At 40.1% G+C, this 22,206-nt stretch overlaps 2 protein-coding genes across 2 annotated transcripts; one reads left to right on the top strand and one right to left on the bottom strand.

The window, feature by feature from the left end:
* Positions 1–3,817: 3,817 nt before the first annotated feature.
* Positions 3,818–7,859, bottom strand: LOC124107960 (vomeronasal type-1 receptor 4-like). The gene has a single exon (XM_046466316.2). The coding sequence runs from the start codon at positions 5,361–5,363 to the stop codon at positions 4,419–4,421; it is 945 nt and encodes a 314-aa protein (XP_046322272.1). The 5' UTR covers positions 5,364–7,859; the 3' UTR covers positions 3,818–4,418.
* A 5,180-nt stretch (positions 7,860–13,039) lies between these two features.
* Positions 13,040–15,555, top strand: LOC124107776 (melanoma inhibitory activity protein 2-like). The gene is given in 5 exon segments (XM_046465978.1): positions 13,040–13,121; positions 13,232–13,284; positions 13,286–13,438; positions 13,440–15,461; positions 15,463–15,555. Coding segments are annotated over 5 exon segments (2,403 nt in total).
* Positions 15,556–22,206: the final 6,651 nt, after the last annotated feature.

Here is a 22,206-nt window from a genome sequence, read left to right as displayed (position 1 = left end):
AAGCCAGCCAGAGCAACTTAGTGAGACCCTGCTGAAAACACAGTGTTTTATAAAGAAGGCTGGGATGTAAATAAGTGGTAGAAAACTTGTTTCATATACACTAGGCCTCAAGCTCAATCTCCAGCACAGCAAAAATAAACAAATAAATAAAAATAAAAGCCAAAACCAAAGTGACATTACAGGATTCTGTGCACAAGGATGAGGTCAACTCACCCTACTCACCTTCACCATTCCCAGGGCAATCCCACATGCAACCAGCTGAAATACCATTGCCTCTCCCTAGAAAGCTGTGTGAAATGAGCAATTAAGTAGTTGATAATTGTGCATAAACATACAACTGACACACTTCTGATAATATTTGGGCAGTTTGTATTCCAGAGCCTGGAGAGAGAGGAATCCAGGTAATGTAAAGAAATATCTCATATTCAGAGAAAGAAAGAAAGAAAGAAAGAAAGAAAGAAAGAAAGAAAGAAAGAAAGAAAGAAAGAAAGAAAGAAACAGAAATTAGCAGAGAAATCTTCACCAACCACACATAGGATTACACAAAGCAGGAAATGAGATCTAAAAGGGCTTGTTGCAGAGCTCATGAAGCCCAAGGTGGTTCTGGGGCACAGCCAGCACCATGCTCCACCCTCCACACAGCAGGGATTCCCAGGGCCTTCCAGACATTTTATTTTCTTAAACAATGAAGAAGTTAAAGATGTCTGAGACACATTAGAAGAGGCTACCAGCAGGATGTTAATATTCTCAGGAAATAGGCTGAAAAGTTTCTCGCATGGATGAGGCTGTTACAATCTTTACACCATCTGAAAGTGGGGTAGGTAACCAATAAAACGTGACCCAATTACCTGGTAGATAATGTGTGCCCACACACATCACTGGACCAAATGATTGTAAAGCTAAAAGAAACATAGGACCACTTGTGGAGGGTGCCCTTTATGGCTGGGCATGAAGATGGAGTCCCAGCATTCAGGAAGTGGAGAGAACCTGGAAGGAAGGTGTGCATGTGTCTTTCAAGGAGTATGCAAGGCACACAAGCTACAAAAGGAGGTATTTTTTTATAATCTGGATGGTCACTTGATTGAACAGAAAAGACTGAACACCTGTGCAGAGGAGGAGTTATCCAGAGCATTGTAAAAAACCTTGGATGTGCCAACAAGCACATCTCATTTCTGACAGATGAGGCCAGTGCTGCAGGGGAAGCAGATGTAGGTGCAGCTGTGTTGAGGAGACCAGTGATGGGAGTTAACAGATGAGGACCCTTCCACAGCCTTGTGGCATCTGCAGCACACTCTATCTGCCTCCTTGACACAGAGCAGAATGTCTAGGAAGACCAAACCTCACCTCACACTTGTTCCCTCAGGTATGGTTTTATTCTAGGAGTAAATATCTCACTTATACATATGTATGTATGCCATGTATGTATGCACATGCTCAAACTAATCTTCATGGATACATAAGCAAAGCAAATCTTCAGTTCAGTGAAAACAAACTTCTTCAAAAAAGCTTGATATGTATAAATTCTTAGAGAACAGAGCTTTAACCCTTATTGAGGATAAGTGTAGCATACAGAGAAGAGTTGCTAAAATACATATGAAGTATTTTATTTATCTGGTTGTATTCAAAAATGGAAAGCTACTTTGGAGAATTATGTAGAAGCTTGGTGTTTTCCATGCCAAAATGACCTTAGAGATATTCTTAATCACAATTCATTGCCTACATTTAATTGTGAGTTAGAATGTTTACAATAGCTGCATTTCACAATTGTCTCCCTGGGGAGAGAAGAGCAGTGTATTTGTTTCTTCTTGGAAAGCATGAAGAATTTGGAAGAAAACTCATTTGATCATTGAGTATCTGTTACCTTTGAGAAATGTGCTGATTATTTGGCACCCACAGCCAACACTGGACACATCAATAAAAATGGTGCACTGAGGTAGCAGTCTCATTAGAGATGTAGTTCTTGACATTTAATAAATCAGACCTTATCCTGTTGCCTCTGATCAGGAGATTCTAACTCTGTCATAGCACAGTTTAAGAACACATGCCAATTGCTATTTAGTATTTTTAAAGTTCCATAGAAATTAGTTCATTATACCAAGAAGAGTCCTCACATGTAACATTTTCCTCTCAACTGAATGTGAAAAATGTAAATTTCAAGACAGTATTATTTATCCAGGTTTCATTCTAATAAGATTGTGGGTTTTTTATGTTCAGATTAATAAAAGCATTTTCTTCTTAAAAAATATAAAAATAAATGTAGGAGCACTTAATGGGTTGAGATTCATAGAAATATTTGGTGAACTCTGGTAATACATGCTAAAGACAATTAGATGTAATCCTATGATCAGACAAATGTGGGTGATTTATGGATACTTATACATAAATATTGTAGAGAATCAGATGTGACTGCTAGCTTGAAAATGTAATTCTTATTGTCCTTGATGGAGTCTGCCTGCAAACAGGATATTCTGTCAAGGTCTAGATAAGGTAACAGTGGACAGCTTGAAAACGAGGTGTCTGCTGTCCTTGGGAGGACTTGCTAGCAAATGGGATGTTCTGCCAAGTGGGCTAGGAGGGTGCTGAGAAAAATTTTATCTGTTCTTAACAAAGAGCAGAGCTCAGTATTCTCCAGGCCAAGAGTAGATTAAGCCATGAGAAGCGGGTCACTTCTGATTAGAAAGTAAGACTTCTGTATTCTATGTTTAACTAGCTAAAAGACCTGATTTATTGCTGTTGGAAGGCTGCCTTCTTTGTTCACAATACTATAAAAAGATTGCTGTAAACAGTAAAGGGGCTTTTTTTCTTCTGCTGCTTTGGCTTCTTCTGCTTCTGCTTTCTTGCCAATGCTGACCTGCGAGTGAGTTATTTGCAACAAATATATGAACACATATATACATGTGTGTGAAGAAACACATGAAAGTATCATGAAAACATGTTGCATATCCCACATGTCAGTGCTGATCATGATGCTCCAATGTGTTGTGCTGATCAGTTTCTGCTGCATATCCAAATGCCTACACAAACACCTTATAAAGAAAGGAAATTTATTGAACTACATTTCTGGATATTCAGGAGCATGGTGCCAGCATCTGCTCAGCTCTGGGGAGGGCCTCACAGCATATGGAATCACAAAGGTAGAAGCATGTACAGAAGAGACCACAGAGCAGAACAGGGAGCAACAGACAGTGGAAAGAGTAGCACTTGCTGTAGGAAAATCCATGTTCTCATGGGAACTAATATAATCCATCATTAATCCCCTCCAAGGTGACCTCCCATGACTAACCACCTTGTATTACATCTACTTCTCAAAGGTTTCACCACCCAGAACATAACACTGGGGCAAAAATTCCAACACATGGAACTTGGGTAGGAAACATAAATCACATCCAATTACAGCATGTGTGCATCAAGGGAGAAATGCTAGATTTTTTTTTGTAATTGCTTCAGTTAGATTCTAACATCAATATGGGAAAATACAAATTCGAAGTGTATGGCATTTTCAAAGTGAAATATAAAACAGCTGATATTGAATAATTTCATTTATGTTAAGTGCAAAACATTGAAACCAATCTCTACAGTTAAAAGTCACATACTGGTCACTCTTGGGGACACATACAGGAAAGAGGAGTCATACAGACTAGGGCTTTGTTTTACCATATAGCAGCTGTTTGCACAAATACATTCAGTTTGTGAGATTTTATTAGAAAGGCATGCCAACCCATACATACAAACATTCCAAAGGTACATATCACTAATTCAATAATAAGTAGTAAAATAAAATTTATTAGTTCACAATGTTTTAAAAGACCAAGGCAAACAGTAAATAAAGATTAAATTCTAATTATTTTATGACAATAAGAAATATTGCATTGTGACAATCACAGCACAGAAATCAATAAATTCAATATAAACTGTCTAATAAAGAGGACATTAGTAGACCTTTGCTTCCCATCATGTCAAGATTACATAAAATATGTCTCACTCCATGGCAAAAGGACAAACATTTGATAGTGTTCACTTTGATATTTCCTTCAAAAGACACAGCTGAGACATAACCATAATATGTAGATAAAAGAAAAATTCATGTCATTTGTTTTCACAATTTAATAAACCAAAATAGCAGGAAAATAAAGAAAGCAGATTTTATGAAGAATTTTGTTCTTGTTGTAATTGGTATATGAAGTCTGAAATTTATATTTGTTACATTTACTTTTCCCAAAATATTGTCGGATGGAGAATAAATCCAAATCTAAGTGGTATACATGTGCACTCACTCAGGTACACATACACACACACACATGCACACACTATAATAAAAAAGTACATGTGTGTTGATTATCCATCTTAGAGATATGACTATCACTATTCTTTTAATTTGTGGGTACAAATGAAGAAACACGTAAGAATTGTGCAAAAGCCTATAATTTAGATGTTCCCTCTGACATAAGGTTTTTTCTGATCCTTATCCAAGAGAGACTGAGCCTGGATGCAGTGGAGTTCCTGCTCATGAGCAGAAAGGGGCTGACAGCTGGGAAACTCCCAGCAACCATTGCACCCATCTTTACCAGCAGCCAGTGGGGATTATAAATAATAATCACACAAATCTGAAAGATGCAGGAAAGGGTGTAAAAAGAGACAAAGGTGCTCACCAGGAGGAGGATTGTTTTGGTGGCTCTGGACTCAGGGGAGGGCCTGGGGGAGCTGGCCTTATGAACATGCTGCATTCTCTGCTGGTGCCTGTGCAGGATGAGCACCATGGAGCTGCTGGCCCAGAGCATGAGCCCCACACACAGGACATCAGGGAATGTTACCAATGCTGCATACAGTGATTGTAATGTTGTGTCACGATGAACACCAGAACAGTATTCAAAATCTTTCATGTTTGTGATATTATAGGTGCTCCTTTTTCGAGTCATTTGTAAAATAATCATAATATTTACAAGCAGGTACAGAATCCAGTTCAGGTATATGGAGAGACCAAAGTATCTGGGAGCTTTCACTTTAAGCTCTGAATAGCTGGAATTCTCAGGACTAATCTTTATGGCCTGGAAGACACTCAGGAGGCAGGTGCTGCCAATGGACACACCCCTGCCCACACTCTGAAGATAGAAAAGCAGCTTGCATCCAACATCACTTAGGAAACCTTTCACTCCAAAAGCTGCGACTGTCTGGGGAACTCCTCTACACAGGAGTGCTAACAAGTTGGCCACAATCAAGTGCTGAAGAATCAAGTCTGTGTGTCTTATCCTGCACCCAGTGAGGTAAAGGCCCAAGTAATGGAGGAAAAGAGAGGAATTGCCCAGAGCTCCAACCACAGTCTGTGCCAGGAAGATCATGCCTACAGCCACATCACTGGCTGCCATCCTGCCAGTTCCCTGCTGTCCCAGCCAGAGGGTCCTGCAGGGGAACAAGAAGCCTGGGCTTCACGTGTCCTGTCAACCAAAATCCAATATTGCCCACACTCCAGAGTTCCCACCCTGAGAACTTACATAAGATTTTATTTTCACTAGCAGGTTTTAATGAGGTTCATATGACCAGTTAAGTGCTGAAGTTAAAAATCCCTGTTGTGAAGGCAGCACATGGTGATTCCTGAATCTTCATGACATAATGCACGGGCTGAGATGACCAGGAGAACTCGTGCACACACATGTTAAGTCTCTGTCCAGATTCATACTCTGATCAGGTGCACAGAGGGCTCTTGATACTGGCTGAGTGTTTACAAAGAGAATAGCATGTATCATCAAGCTTCTGTAATAATAATGAGCAGGTTCTTCTATTAATCCAGCTCATATTTACTTCCATTTCTATATATTCTTATTATCTCCAAACTAGTAGTATTTCTAAACTTTTCATTTTAAATTTTTAATTTATTTGTAAATATTTATTCTATGTACAAGGTCAATTATGATGGAACATTTAGATATTTTAATACCTGCAGGTGCATTGAGGGAACTCTAGCTCTGCAGGCACCTGTCCCATGGTGAGCCACCTGCAGTGAGTCAGGGCTGGCTGCACATCAGGACAGCTACCCCATAACTCATATGGCTGTATGTTAGGAATATGCTTTAGTGGCCCCTGTCACAGCAATTTTGCCACATTTCCAGGCCATGTCCAAAGTCTTGGAATACCAAAAAGTAACACATAATTAAAGAGAAATAGTGTAGAAACAAAATATTCCCTTCTTCAGATGATACAAATATGGGCTAATTAATACCTAAGAAAAAATATTTCAAAGAAGTAAGATTAGTGAATGATATTACAACAGGAGCCATCCATGAAAATAAGTATGTGTAGGATTTTAAAAGTCAAATACTAGAATTTCTGTATTCATTTGAATACATATATTTAGCTAAATTTATTGAGTAGAAAAAATGTAGGTTCACATGTTACTGAACAGAGAGTGAAGAGCTTCCCTATGTCCCCTGCACATTCATACCCTGCTCCACTATCAGATTCTTATGCCATATGGTGCATTCACTAAAATCAGCAGATATCTGACATGAAAAAAAATATAAAGCTCTTAAAGATAGTATTATAAATCTGTAATAATCTTGTCCACTTTTCCATACATGTTCCTTTCTACAGTATAGAGAACTGCCCTCATTATCCTTGAATTCTTAGGCTTTCAGGAGTGGTAATTACTCTCTCTGTTGTCTGCACTATGGTGAGAGTCAGAGAAAATGTTCTGCCCAAGCAGTCACCATCAGCTCTCTCTCTCTGCACAGGCTTAAGAAGATTCCTGTGAGCTCCTCCTACTCCATACACAAACAGGGAGATACTATAAGTCTGGACCTAGAAATCATGAAGATTTAGTGTAGACTTCCTGTGAGGGAAACTGAGCAGCTGGGTGACTTTAAAACCACCTCCTTGTACACCTTGAAAATTAAATAAAATTAAATAACATTTAATTTTCATTTGGGCTAAACAACAGCAATCCCTGTCACTAAGAATCACATTTAGTTAAATTAGGATCCATGGTGGTTTGGCATTTAGGCTAGGACCCATTTATCTTTGCTACCTGGAGCCATTCTTCGTCAACCATTTTAATACTTGTGTGGCTCTGGCTTATGGAGGGTTCAACTGAGTGTCCCGTTTTCGGCTGTGATCACTTACCCAGACTCTTCATGGGCCTCTTCTCACAGATGCTGCTTTCACACTCACCCTGAGTCACTCTCCAGGCTCTTCCTCTCTGCCAGGATGGTGACCTCAGTGCAGAGGCCTCTCTGACCAAGATGCATGCTGCAGGGAGGCGGCCAGCTCCTGAGATATGGGTCTGTGGCTCTGTGACCTCACCTCCCCTGGGACCTTCAATTACCACTGTGCCAGCAGCAGCAATGGCTGTGCAGGCTGGGGGAGCTGAGGACACTGCTGGAAACTTTCTCTCCAGGTGACACTTATGAAAAACACTTTTAAACTTTATTCATAACATGTCTTCAGAGGATATTCTAGTGTTTGGAAAGACTCTTATTTATCCATGATCCTGGGAGACAAACAGGGTGTCACGTGTAGGGGTTGGGAAATACTGAGGTCTGTCATATGAAGGGCTGGCAGTGAGCTTTGCATGTCTCATATTATTTCTTCCTTCCCTGGGAAGATTTCTACCCCAAATCTAGTTGCTTCTTGTTCTTCATTTCAATGAATGGCACCAGATTGAAGGTATAAGCAGAGAAATGGAAAGAGAGAAAACACATAAGAAAGATATTAACACAGGTACAAGGAAAAGAGAGAATGTGATGCTAGTAGTTCACCTTGGAAGTCACTAAATTCATCTCAAAAAGATGAGTGAATTCATTAGATACATTTATGTCATTGAATCTTAATTCATATCATAATTTTGTGAATAAATATGCCCTGTCAATACTGACCTCCACTACTGACAGGAGGGAGAAACAGAGAAATATACATTAAACAAACAGAATATAATAAAAGGCTCCTTCAACAATGACATCAACAGGATTTTCTGACTTGTCTGAGCCAAGATTTCTGTGAATACCAGATATTCCAGGGCTTCTAACATTAATTCAGTAGCCCCGCGGGGTGACCACAGCAGAGGAGCCCTTTCATTACTGTACTCCCTCCAGCCCTGCAAGGATAATGTATACACTGAGGCACCTTAACTAATGCTGTGAGATTTACCATCCAGATGAAAACCTGTGGTGTGAACACAGGTGGGTTTTGGGCAGTGACACTAAATGGGAGTGAGACTGAAGTGGTTAAAAGAATAAGGACATGAGGAAAGGGTGGACAGGGAAACAAGATGATAGAGCTCCTGTGATATGGAGGAGAGAGTGCAAAAGAGAGATGGTAGATGCAAAAAAGGCAAAACTCATTACCTATCCAGAAAATGCTCATGGACATGCCTAGGTGTGGGCACACCTGGGTTGAGAAGCCAAGGGACACAAGGACATAGGGTTAACCAGGTAAGAGAGACATGGGGTGCAAGGTCACACAGGAAGATGCTTCTGGGGATGGGGAGAGAATACAAAATAAAGTTGCAGGTTGCTGGATGTAAAGCCTCTGAGGTGTTCATAGCTCCACGTGGTGAGAAGTTGTGAACACAACTGGGGGAACAGGGACTGCATTAATTAGTTGTCCAAAACAGCCCCAGAGGGTGACAAAAAAGTGAGTCTATGCAGAGCAAATGGGCCTTGGAGGAGACAAATTATACAGAGAACAATGAAAGAGCAGGGGAAGGTGGTGGGTAAAGAGCTAAGGGGGCCATGAGGCTAAAAGTGGAAGGAAACACAAATGTAAAAATGTACACTTCTAGATTTCAAGACTAATATGAGTTCCCACAACCATGTGGTGTAATTGAATGACAGAAAAGACACCCGTGAAACAGGGAAAGTGTCTTGATTGAGGACCAGGCACACATGGGAGAAATAATATGAAGAGCTATGCCCCAGGAGGAAGGTGGAGGATGATGGCCTTGGATGCAGTCACTTTGCAGCCTGAATTGGGTGTTGAGAAGGCTGAGAGTTGACCTTGGACATTTGGTTGTGGGGGGCCCAGGGGCCCTGGGGACCAACTGAGAAAATGGAGTTGAGGGTGGATACAAGAGAAGACAGAGCTCTGATGATGAGTCTTGTTGGGTTAGTGGAAGGCAGAAAGGCTGTACTGATGTCACTAGGAGAGACATCACTGAGGAACGGACATTAAATATGTCACAACACAGCTGTGTGGGGGCTGGGCGTGAAATGGATTCCTGGCTCTGAGGGATGGGGGAGCTTCAGTGTGTGACTACAGCTCAGAGTGAGGAGCCAAGCCTCACCGAACAGTAGGGGAACATGCGTTCAGTCTCAGCCCCGCTTATGGAGGGGTGACTGACAACTGAATTTGTGTACATTTGTGGTGTACATGAGGAATTCACATGGGGAGATACTATGGAATGATAACTGAAAAACTCAGAACTGACCACTCTCCAGAGTTCCCACTGTGAACACTGAATGCTTTTCTTTAACTAGTAGGTTGAATGAGGTTTGTGTGAATTTGTAAAATAAGGAATTATGTACAATCCCTGTTATGAAGTCAGCACAGGGCAACTTCTTGAGTTTTTGTGAAATGAGGCAGGTACTGACTAGGAGAACCCAATGTTGCAGAAGGTAAATATCTGTCTTTATTCATTCTCTGATGAGGAAAGGAGAGGGGACTTGAGAATGGCTGAGTGGTCAGTGTCAGTCTAGGGAACTGACAGCCTCATTTAAATGTTGTCTGGTTTGTTTGTTTGTTTGTTTGTTTAACAGTCCAGTTCTGTGTTTAGTTTGGCTTTTCTAAATTCCTATTATTTTCTAAATTGATGATATTTAAAACTTTCATTGTAACATATTTCCATTTCCTGAAAAATAATTGTCCTAAAAACCAAAGTCAATTATGAGATATTTTATTAATGCAGAAGCTCTGAGGGAGCTATAATCCAGCAGGTTCTGTCCCATGGTGAGTTATGTCAGGGAGATAGTCCTGGTCCACATCAGGACAGCTACCAGAGGAATCACTTGTACTCACAAGTACATCAGCACATGTCACAGGAATTGTTTCTCCATGCCATTCCTAAGCTTTGTGACATAAGGGATCAACACTGTAGGGTAGTAGCAGCATAATTGCTGATTTCAGAGGACACACCCTGCATTACATTAATCAATACCTGAGTTCAGTAAAACTGTTTGCAAGGAATCCATGATAGTGTTTGATCTTACAATAGGAACTCCATGTATGCACTGGCACATGTACAGCATGATGTCTTGTGCATTGAAAATATTGGGACAGCAGTTTTGGGCAACAGATCAAATATATACATTCAGCAGACCTTATTGTTTCGAGTAGTTTTAGGCTGAGTGAAAAATTAAGCAGAAGGTCAAGAGATTTACAATGCATGCCTACAAACTCACACCCTACTCCACAATGAAATTCCTAAACCAGGTGCTGTATTTGACACAATGAGGAGGATATTTTAAAACACCTAAAAACATGACACATGTATAAATGTGGTCTTGGGAAACCACAATCAGAGAACACCTAGGCTGACATCTGTGCTCTCTCAGCTCATTGCTACTCATCTCATCATTTTTTGGGCCTGAGAAGGAACCTGGGAGTGCTCTACCACTGAGCTACATCTCTAGACCTTTGTGATTTTTGAGACAGAGTACTCCTAGGTTATCAAGCCTGCCTCCAACTTGTGATCCTCCTTCCTCAGCCTCCTGAGTAGCTGGAATTACAGACCTGTGTCAACATACCTGGATCCACCTGGATCCACCTAACTTCTAACTGCTCAAAGTTCTTCTTTTCCTTCTTTTTTGGGCAGATATCAATAGTGGGTAATTCCTTCTCCAGGCCTAGACTCACCCTGAACTACCTGGGCACAATCAAAACATCAGAGAACTGAAATTTGTACTAGATGACAGCAGGGGACATCATCTTGGATTCTGCTCTGGGAAAAAAAAAGAAGCTTAGCTTACTAGATTGAAGGAGGTTTTAAAGGGTGATGAAAAATAAAAGACCCAGAATAGCAAAAACAATGCTAAGCAGGAAGTGTAAATCAGGCGGTATAGCGATACCAGACTTCAAACTATACTACAGAGCAATAGTAACAAAAACAGCATGGTACTGGTACCAAAACAGGCGGGTGGACCAATGGTACAGAATAGAGGACACAGAAACCAATCCACAAAACTACAACTACCTTATATTTCATAAAGGGGCTAAAAGCATGCAATGGAGGAAGGATAGCATCTTCAACAAATGGTGCTGGGAAACTGGAAATCCATATGCAACAAAATGAAACTGAATCCCTTTCTCTCACCATGCACAAAAGTTAACTCAAAATGGATCAAGGAGCTTGATATCAAATCAGAGACACGGCGTCTGATAGAAGAAAAAGTTGGCTACGATCTACATACTGTGGGGTCAGGATCCAAATTCCTCAATAGGACACCCATAGCACAAGAGTTAATAACTAGAATCAACAAATGGGACTTACTCAAACTAAAAAGTTTTTTCTCACCAAAAGAAACAATAAGAGAGGTACATCCTGGGAACAAATCTTTACTCCTCACACTTAGAGCCCTAATATCCAGAGTATACAAAGAACTCAAAAAATTAGACAATAAGAGAACAAACAACCCAATCAACAAATGGGCCAAGGACCTGAACAGACACTTCTCAGAGGAGGACATACAGTCAATCAACAAGTACATGAAAAAATGCTCACCATCTCTAGCAGTCAGAGAAATGCAAATCAAAACCACCCTAAGATACCATCTCACTCCAGTAAGATTGGCAGCCATTATGAAGTCAAACAACAACAAGTGCTGGTGAGGATGTGGGGAAAAGGGTACACTTGTGCATTGCTGGTGGGACTGCAAATTGGTGCAGCCAATTTGGAAAGCAGTATGGAGATTTCTTGGAAAGCTGGGAATGGAGCCACCATTTGACCCAGCTATTCCTCTTCTCGGTCTATTCCCTAAAGACCTAAAAAGAGCATGCTACAGGGACACTGCTACATCGATGTTCATAGCAGCACAATTCACAATAGCAAGACTGTGGAACCAAACTAGATGCCCTTCAATAGACGAATGGATAAAAAAATGTGGCATTTATACACAATGGAGTATTACTCTGCATTAAAAAAATGACAAAATCATAGAATTTGCAGGGAAATGGATGGCATTAGAGCAGATTATGCTAAGTGAAGCTAGCCAATCCCTAAAAAACAAATGCCAAATGTCTTCTTTGATATAAGGAGAGTAACTGAGAACAGAGTAGGGATGAAGAGCATGAAAAGAAGATTAACATTAAACAGTGATGAGAGGTGGGAGGGAAAGGGAGAGAGAAGGGAAATTGCATGGAAATGGAAGGAGACCCTCAGGGTTATACAAAAGTACATACAAGAGGAAGTGAGGGGAAAGGGAAAAATAATACAAGGGGGAGAAATGAATGACAGTAGACGGGGTAGAGAGAGAAGAGGGGAAGGGAGGGGAGGGGAGGGGGGATAGTAGAGGATAGGAAAGGCAGCAGAACACAACAGACACTAGTATGGCAATATGTATATCAATGGATGTGTAACTTATGTGATTCTGCAATCTGTATATGGGGTAAAAATGGGAGTTCATAACCCACTTGAATCAAAGTGTGAAATATGATATATCAAGAAATTTGTAATGTTTTGAACAACCAACAATAAAAAATTAAAAAAATAATAAAATAAAATTTACAAAAGACCCCAGAAAAATAAATAAATAAATAAATAAAAGGGCAAATGATACAAATATAAGTATATGATTTACTAGCTCTTTAAAAATTTTACAAAGGTTTAGAATTTTCCTTACATCAAACTGGGTGATATTATGACTGTATAGAACACACATAATAAGTTCTGCCCTCACCTGGCCTAAACCAAATCAACAGGTAGCTGACCTGGAGAGGACTCCTCTCTGGCTCCACTGGGACAGGCTTGAACCTGCGCTACTTCAGGATGCACAGCCTAGGGGGAGGGGCCCAAACTTCCCTGACAGGCAGTGTGTGTGTGCTAGGCCCCTGGGAGCCCATGACTGGGGCTCCCATGCCCATGCCCACAGCGCCCCCCACCCTCACTGGTTCACAATGGTCTGCTCCGTTGCCTGGTGCAGGTTTATATTCCTGACCAAAGGCCTGAGTGTCCATAGCCTCTTTTGACTGGGCACGGTGTGGTTGTGGAGGAAATAGCCAAAGTAGCCTTAGCATGATGGAGGGGCAACAGGTGCCCCTCAGCCATACTTGGGGGTGGTCCTGGAAGAAGTAAGCAGGGTTGTGGTGTGCCTTGTCTGAAGACATGGAAACACACACTATTCCTTGTGGCTGTCCATGGGAGTTGAGGATACGTACAGCTATTGGATTTTTTGTGGTTGTCTTGTTTTTGTGGAGAAGTTTTCAGTCTGTGAGAAGCAGGCTTTACTTGAGAAGAGAAAAAAAAGCTTGCTCTAAAACTTTCTGAAATAATTGAGAAAAAATGTGGACTGCTTGAAAAAGTCAGTCTTGTCCAAAAAGAATATGAAGGCTTAGAGTCATCTTTAAAGAATGCCATTTTGGAGAAGGAGGCAATATACGCAAACCTGGATAGGTCCGTATCTAAATTTGAGGAAGAAATACTCTTTCTAGAAGAAGAGCTAAAAGAAGAGAAAACTAAACATTCTCAACAGGATGAATTGATAGAGTATATATCAAAAAGGATGAAGTCCCCAGAAGAGGAATCAAAATCCCTCAGTTCACATATACCTGAAGCTACAACAACCTTAACAATATTTCACCTGAATGCAGAAAGACTGAAGGTACCAATAAAAGAAGTTTCAAATGAAAATTCCCAACTTCTGGAAAGTCAGAAACAGCTTTTACATGAAGGGGAAGTATGGGAAGAAGAAGTGAATGGCCTTAATCATCAGAAAACAACACTTAAAGACTCCAAAGAACATGAAGAACAAGTTCTAAGAGAGAAAGAAAATCACATTAAGTCTCTGTCTGAACACTTGCTGAAAGATTGGGCTCCTGTGCTTGAAGAAGACCTAACAGACGATGGTAACTTGGAGTTGGAAATGAAAAGTGAATCAGAAATCGGTGCTCACTTAGAGGATCAGCCAAAAGGAGATTTGAAGAAACAGCTTTATGCTGATAAGTTAAATTCCTCTTTTAAAATCTTAGAAGGAGAAAGAAATCAAGTTTTTACTTTAGTATCTGAAGTTGTTGAAACAAAGGAAGACCTTACAGAAGAGATTAAAAATCTGAAGACAGACCAAGCATCTTTGCAGTCAAACAATACACAGTTTGAAAGTGAGAATCAGCATCTTGATCAGAAACTTAAACTCATCATTGAAATATATGAAGCCATTGTAATGAAACTCCAGAGGAAAGTAAGAGAAGAGGAAAATGACCGGGTAGTGCAAGAGGAGAAACTTTTCAAAATGGAGGAAAACATCAGCCATTCAAGTGAACAGCTTAAGAACTATAGAAAGCAAGTCAAAGACCTTGAAGAAGAATTAGATAGAACCACTTATTTTTATCAGGGGCAGATTACACACTATGAGGAAAAAGCACAAGATAATGAGTGGGCAGCTCAGAGTGCTGAAAGATACCTCAATGATTTAGGGAAACAAGAGGCTCCCGACAGTCAAAACTTCACCGAAAATGAGTTTAAATTTAAAAAAGATCCTTCTGCACTTCATGTTTCAAACACAGCCATTGGCAGAGAGCATTTCCCAAATGGTCCCTCACCATTGGGTCGACCTTCATCTGAAATGAGAGCTCCACTTCTGGGAAAGGAGGGTCCACTCAGACTCTCACCTTTGCTTCCAGGGGTAGGAGGAAGAGGCTCAAGAGGCCCAGAGAATCCTCTGGGCCCTCAAATTATCAATGAAAGAAGAGAATCCGGCTATGATGGGATAACTGATCATCAGAGAGTGCCTTATAACATTAGGCCCCTGACATCTCCATGGGAACAGAACCCTAAGATGATGATGGCTCCACCAGGCCAACCATATTGTGATCTATGTCTTCCTCTACCAAGGCAAGATGGATGTTATTCTAATTATGGTGGACCCTCGGGACCAGCAGAACTCAGAAGTTCTACTCTGCCACCTTGGGATCAAATGGATGGGCCTATGTTTTCTGAAATGGAATCCAGTAGAAATGATTCCAAAGTTGATCTTGATAATTCCAATGTGCCCGAGTCATCTCTCCCTGCTGAAAACCAAGAAACTGCCTCTGGCTTTGCTTTCTCACCTTTCCCTCCAATCAGAGGTCCATTGTTTCCAGTGGATCCAAGGAATCAGTTCATGAGAAGAGGAGCTTTTTTCCCTCCACCTCCTCCAGGAAACATGTATGGAGCATCTCGAGAATATTTTCCATGGGGCCCACCACCCCCTCCATTCCCAATGGAGCCATGGTGTTTTCCTCATTATCTCCCCCCAAGAGCAGAATTTCGCCCCCCTCCTTCCCGTGCATTCTGAAAGTAGAAGTGAGTTTCCTTCAGGGTTGAGTCCACCTTCAAATGAGCCTGCTACCCAACATACAGAACCACAACAAGAAACCTGATAATATTTTTTTATCTGACTTCAAAAGTAATCTATCTCTCATTTTTACTTTAAATATAACTGGTTTTACTCAAATGATTAGACTTTTAAATGATTAAGCTTCCAATTGAAGCTTAATGGAATTATAATTGTTAGAATTGTATTTTGTAAATAAAGATTATTTAAAATTGAAAAAAAATTAAAAAAATAAAATATAGAATATTTAAAATACTGTCAAAAAAAAAATAAAGTAGCTTCAAGACCATTTGAGCTTTTACATTGAAGCATTACTTAAATATTTTGGGAAGAAATTTTATTTATATCCTTACAGAGTTTGCAGTATATGTTCACTGCCTGCTTCAGGGATGGATAGATAGATTGATATTAAATTCAGCAGAAAAAATCTCAAATTTTAAAAAATATGGAAATAATTATGGCATTTTTCTGCAGAACAGTGTCAGGAGCCATCTATGGGTTGCATGTGGGTCACCACACATGGAAGTCTAGTGGATGGAGATATCTGGTATCTAAAAATGAACAGTGGACATTTCCTCTGGTCAGTTGCCCAGGGGACGATGTGACTCTATTCCACTCTGCTGTGGCCCACACAGCACCTGAGATGGTGTGACCTGCCACGATGTCAATCAACATGCTGATGGCAAGACATCACAAAACAAGACTCTGCCCTTGAATCTTTATCGCTGCCTTTGATGTACCCCCTTAGATAAACCAGCAGAGCCTTTTCTTTTTCTAGTTCCAGAGCCCATGTGGACTATATCTATAAAGGGCTTTGCCTTTTGTAAATATATTTCTGAGTATCTGTATTTTGTTATTCACTAACTATTTGAGTCTTTAAGTTGTAGGATGGATTAGAATCCTCTGGGCAGGAAGAAGAACCACCAATGACACACTGGCCATCAACCTCTGATAGAACAGTGTGATGAAATCACACATCACAAAATGTATTATAGAGTATACGCGTAATGTATATGTATTATATGTTTGTTATTCTTCAGTGACTTGTGTTTGTGTTTTCATGTGGGCATCTGACTCTGTATATTTCAACCTGTGAAGACAGTTTTCCCACAATGACCTTTCCCTAGCTCAGGTTTTTGGGAATTTGTACTTATTCTTTTTAATTAAAGAAACATGCAGAAATCTTGAGTGCACAGTTCAGTAGAATTCCACAAATGCAACACACTTCAGTGTACAACACAGAGATCAAAAAGCAGAATGTTGTCAGCTTCCCAGAAGACCCCTTGTGCCTCTGCGAAGTCAACAGCCCCCAAGCAGGCATCTCCTGGTTAATTTGTAGGAGTGACATTGTTGAGGTACAGCTTTCTGTCTGTTCTAACATATGTGAGTTGAAATGACTTTTACCTGTTTTGTACTATAACCCATGGATTTGGACAGATAAATTATTTTATATTTTCCCAAGTACATCTGATTTTTGTTATGATGTTCGCACTTGTTGACATTGTAGTATGGGATTTTATAGTGTGACCCTCAGTCTATTGAGTCATTTGGCTAATAATGGAGATATCTGAGTGGCCTTTCCTCTTATTACTATGAGTACTATGTAAATTCTAAAATTTGTGTTTTAAGATAAAAATAGAAATTGTATTTGGGTTCTACTTGTAGAGTGGGATTGTCGGCATGTAGTATGAATCTCCTTAGTAGAATCTATGACTTTTCAAAAATGTCTGTACCAATTACAGAATGCACTGCCACTGCACAAGATTCCTAGTTTATCTGCATCCTCATCAGAACTCTGTAGTTCCTGCCTTTTCTACTTTGCTTCTATTGGGGTGTGATACCAGGAGTGGTCTTAACCAAGACACTAGAGTATCATCCAAATTACCCATTGAATAATGTCTATTCTCATAGGGTTTGTTGGATTGTGTTCCCCATTTTTTTCTTTTTGGGCTCTCTGTAAATGTCGCTCTCACTGGACTCTCTCACTGTCACCCAATCCAGGAGTGCAGGTACAGTGCTTCATGAAAACAAGGTCTTATTTAATATGACATAATTTGTCATTACAAATATATATATCCTTAATGTGCTCATTCTTGTCAATAGACACTCATACTTAAGACCACAGACGTTCTTTTTATTATAAGGGTTCCATTATTTTTTAAAACTTACATCAGAAATCCATTCAGAATTGATTCATTGCATAGGTAGTGATTAAATTTTGGTCTTTTTCACTATCAACACCCAATATCACTTTATTCTTGAAAAACTGAATCATGCTTTCTGCCCAGTGCTCCCACTTTTCATTGCTTTTCCTAGGATATCATCACCTAATTTTAATGCTGACTTGTCTTTGAAAAGTCTTGGCAATCTCCTATAACATCATGCATGCATCTTGATGTCCTTGGCTCTCCCAAAAGTGCATAAGATGAATGTTTTCTTTTATATATATATATATATATATATATATAATTTTGAGTTGACTGTCATGTTGCACAGGCTGGGCTCCAGCTCCTAGAACCACTTGGTACTTCTGCTTCAGCCTCCTGGGAAGCCACCTAACACTGTGTCTGATTACAAAAATTATTAATCATTCTGTTCATAACAATGACTATTACCATAATTTACTTTTTCCCACAATAATTGAGACAGAAATTTATAAATTTACTGATACTATGGAGTTTCAGAGAAAAAAAGAATATATAAATAGAATACAAATTTAGTGGATGAATGACTCAAAATAATAATTTTTGAAAATCAAAGTATCTAGGAAGAAACTTTTAAAAGATTTTCAAACTTCTGTTGAAATGTCACATGATGTGTCTATCATATAACTTTGCCTAAGCAGAAAATGTAATCATGATGTAAAAGCATTTTTTTTCTAAATAAGGAATGTTATTCACCCAATTTTAGTGAATTCCAAACCAACACTAAGTGACATCTTTCTTCTCAAAACATTTGCCTTATTTGGCTCTTGCAATACCTTTCTTCTGGTTTCCCATTGAATTTGCCAGCTCAGATTAACCTAACAAAACATCAATCTTCAATGGCTTAAAAAATAAATTTACCTTACAGTGCTGGAGAGCTGAAGTCAGGTTATTGTCTGGAGAAGGCTCTCCTCCTGGTTTGCAGGTGGCTACTTTCTCACTCTTTCTTCATTTGGGAGAGAGAAAACTTTGCAGCTCGGTTATTTGTGCCCAGCCAGACTGTGGCATGTCTCCTCTATTTATAAAGGCACCCTCCTTTTGGACTATGGCCTTGTTCTTCTTGTGTCAACTACCTTGTATTACTTACTCACAGGCTCCATCCCCAAATAGTCTTATTGGAAATTGGGGATTCAACATGTATTAGGGTTGTTGCACAATCTAGTCCATACATTTCCCAAAACATAGCTTCTGTTGGCTCAGTGTGCATTTTTTCCCACTGCATCTTTTTAAAAAATTACTTGTTCTAATTAGTTAAACATGACAGCAGCATGCATTTCAACTCATTGTACACAAATGGAGCACTGATTTTCATTTCTCTGTGGTTCACAATGCAGAATCACAGCACTCGGGCAAAGATACACATACTTAGGATAATAATGTCTATATCATCCAACTGTCTTTTATACCCACATAGCCCCATCCCTTCTGACACTCCCCTCTGCCCAATCTAATGGTCCTTATTTCTTACACCATACAAATATCAGGGATAATATTTGGCCTTTGATTTATTTTTTTGGATTGGCTTATTTCACTTCACATGATATGCTCCACGTTCATCCATTTACCTGCAAATGCTATAAATTCATTCTTCTTTTAAGGCTGAATAATATTCCATTGTGAACATACATTACAGTTTCTCTATTCATTCATCTATTGAAGAGCATCTAAGTTGGTTCCGCACTTTAGCTATGTGAACTGGTATAAAAATTGATGTGACCACATCGCTGTGGTATCCTGATTTAAGACCTTTCAGTATAGACCAAAAAGTGGGATAAATGCATCAAATGTTGTTTCCATTCCAAGTTTTATGAAGAATCACTGTACTGCTTTCTACAGGGGTTGCACCAATTTTCAGTCCCACCAGCAGTGAATGAGTGCACTTTCCCTCCATATTTTTGCCTACAAATATTGTTGCTTGTATCCTTGACAACTGACATTCTTACTGGAGTGAGATGAGATATTACAGTATTATTGTTCCATAACTTAAAGGAAAATGTGCTAAATGACTGCATGAACTCCAGGGATGTGGTAATACACTGATGTTTAAATCACTTACTACAGTTTGATTTCTGGCAAAGTTCTCTCTTCTTTACTTCTATCTAGTCCTTTTCTGTAATGAGTGCTCATTAAGGCCCAAAGATCTGATTCTCAAGTACCTTTATAGCCAATTGTCTCAATCATTCTCACTAGTTGAATTCCCAGGACAAGGATAGCTTTTGGCCTGAAATATTTCTTCAGCGACTTTAGATGGAAAAGAATTTTGTACAATCAGTGAGTGTGCAAGAGTGTGTCCATTGGCATTACCTGCATCTTGAGCATCTTCCAGCATATCACAATCAGCCCATGAATTCCTGCTGGAAGGATCTCAAAGGAAAAGTTCCAAAGTAGATTGGCTTCTTCATTTCCTTCTGCTGGATCCTCTACATGGTGATAAATTCCATTTTCCTCTTTATCCCCTTACCAAATGGAGAAGTGAAAGCCTCACCGAGAAAAGAGCTTATGGATACTCTCCTTACATATATCATAGCAAAATCACAGAAGCATTGTTTGCAGCACTGTTGGTATTTCCTGTGCTCATAATCTGGTCTGGTGGCACCATGTTGACAGCCACAGCTGAAGGGGTCCCAGCAAACTTCCAGCTGTTTGGCTCACAGCAGCCCCAGCAATCTTCCAGCTGATTGGCTCACCATGGCCCCAGAAAACTTCCAGCTGCCAGCTGATTGGCTCCTCTGTGGTGATGCTCATTGGGCTGTTTCCCCGCCCTTTCAGACCATGGAGCCGCTCATTGGGGGACTCTTTTGGCTCCACCCATGTGACCCAGCCAATCAGCCTCAACACTAGGAGGAGTGGGGGGTTGAGATGCTCCCCAGAAGCTGGTGGTGGCAGTTGGGCTCTGAGGGAATTCTTGAAGAGCTTATAGGTGTGGTGCTGCGTGTGTGTTCTGAAAATAAAGTTCATTTCTGCTTGACAAGTGGCTCGTGAATTGTGCCCAGCCAGACTGTGGCATTTGGTGGCCTGCACAGGGAACAACTGAGGATAAGTGATAAGGTACACTGCTCGCCCCTGAGGGCAAGGCGAGAGGATGGGTAGCCATTTTAAGATTCTTCTTTGGTTTTGTTTCGCTTTTGTTTTCAGTTGCCTGTTCCTGGAGATGGGTGAGATGGAAGAATAACCGCTCACATCTGAGGGAAAACTATTTGCGTCTGAGGAACAGATAGGGAGAAAGGATGGATGGACATTTCAGGAGATAGAAGGCTATATAATGATTTTATGTTGTTCCATTTTGTTTCTACTCTTTTTCGGTTTTGTTTGGTGTTATCTTGTTGGCTTGTATTATAGTAGAAATATGGGATCAGAAATTAGTAAAAAAAAACAAACCAAAAGAGTGTTAAGTAAATTGTTAGAGGAAGGAGGTATCCCAGTAAAATCAAGAGCAGTCAGGGCATACACTGATACAATACAAAAATGTAGCCCAAGGCTTATTAAAGGGGAGTTGTTAAATATATCACAATGGAACCATGATGGTGAAGATTTAAAAAGAATAGTAAAGAAAAGCCCAGGAACTCTGCCATTGTGGGCATTGGTATCTTGTTTGCTTAGTCCAAAGTCTTTAGTTCAGACAATGGTAGAGGAAGGAGAAGACATATTGATTCAAGTAAAAGAGAAGGTCTCTCGAGCTAGTGAGACAGAGAAAAAAATTCAAGTAAAAGAGAAGGTCTCTCAAGCTAGTCAGACAGAGGAAGAAAGTTTAGAGAAGAAAATGCCATCAGGGGAAAAGTTACAATAGGAGACTGCTACTAACACCTTCCTATCACCAGGGGGTGTAAGTGTCCAGCCAACAGCGCCACCTCCATATGCTGGGAGACCCCCAACCCCCACAGTTGATAGATGGGATCCTGAGACAGGATCTCAAATATTAGCATGCCCTGTATTTGAGCAGGCAGGAAGGAAGCAAATTCACCATGCTTTAGATTTCAAAACAGTGAAGCATCTAAGAGGCTGTAACATACTATGGTCCTCAAGCACCCTTCACTGTAAGCATGGTCAAATCCATTACCAACTTGGACATGACGCCAGCAGATTGGACTAGTATGTGTAATGCTGTGCTAAATGGAGGACAATATCTGTTATGGAAGGTTGCCAATGAGGAATTTTGCAAGGAGATGGCTAGGCGAAATGCAGCAGCTGGTTATCCTCAAAGAAATCTAGATATGTTGTTAGGAAAGGGACCTTATGAGGATCAGCAGCAACAAATTGCATATGATCCTGCAATATACTTACAAATTGCTGTAGATGCAGTTAGATCATGGAAGACTTTACAAGGACATGGAGGTTTACAAGTTCAATTATCTAAGGTAATACAAGGAGCTAATGAACCTTACACTGAATTTATAGATTGGCTTATTCAAACAGCTACCAGAGTTTTTGGGAATACAGAACAAGCAATGCCATTAATAAAACAACTGGCTTATAAGCAAGCAAATTGTTGGTGT

The sequence above is a fragment of the Marmota monax genome, unplaced genomic scaffold, assembly GCF_021218885.2.
Source record: "Marmota monax isolate L192 unplaced genomic scaffold, Marmota_monax_Labrador192_F-V1.1 WCK01_AAM20220418_F8-fsc00160, whole genome shotgun sequence".
Classification (NCBI taxonomy): domain Eukaryota; kingdom Metazoa; phylum Chordata; class Mammalia; order Rodentia; family Sciuridae; genus Marmota; species Marmota monax.
This window is presented reverse-complemented; position numbering and strand designations above follow the sequence as displayed.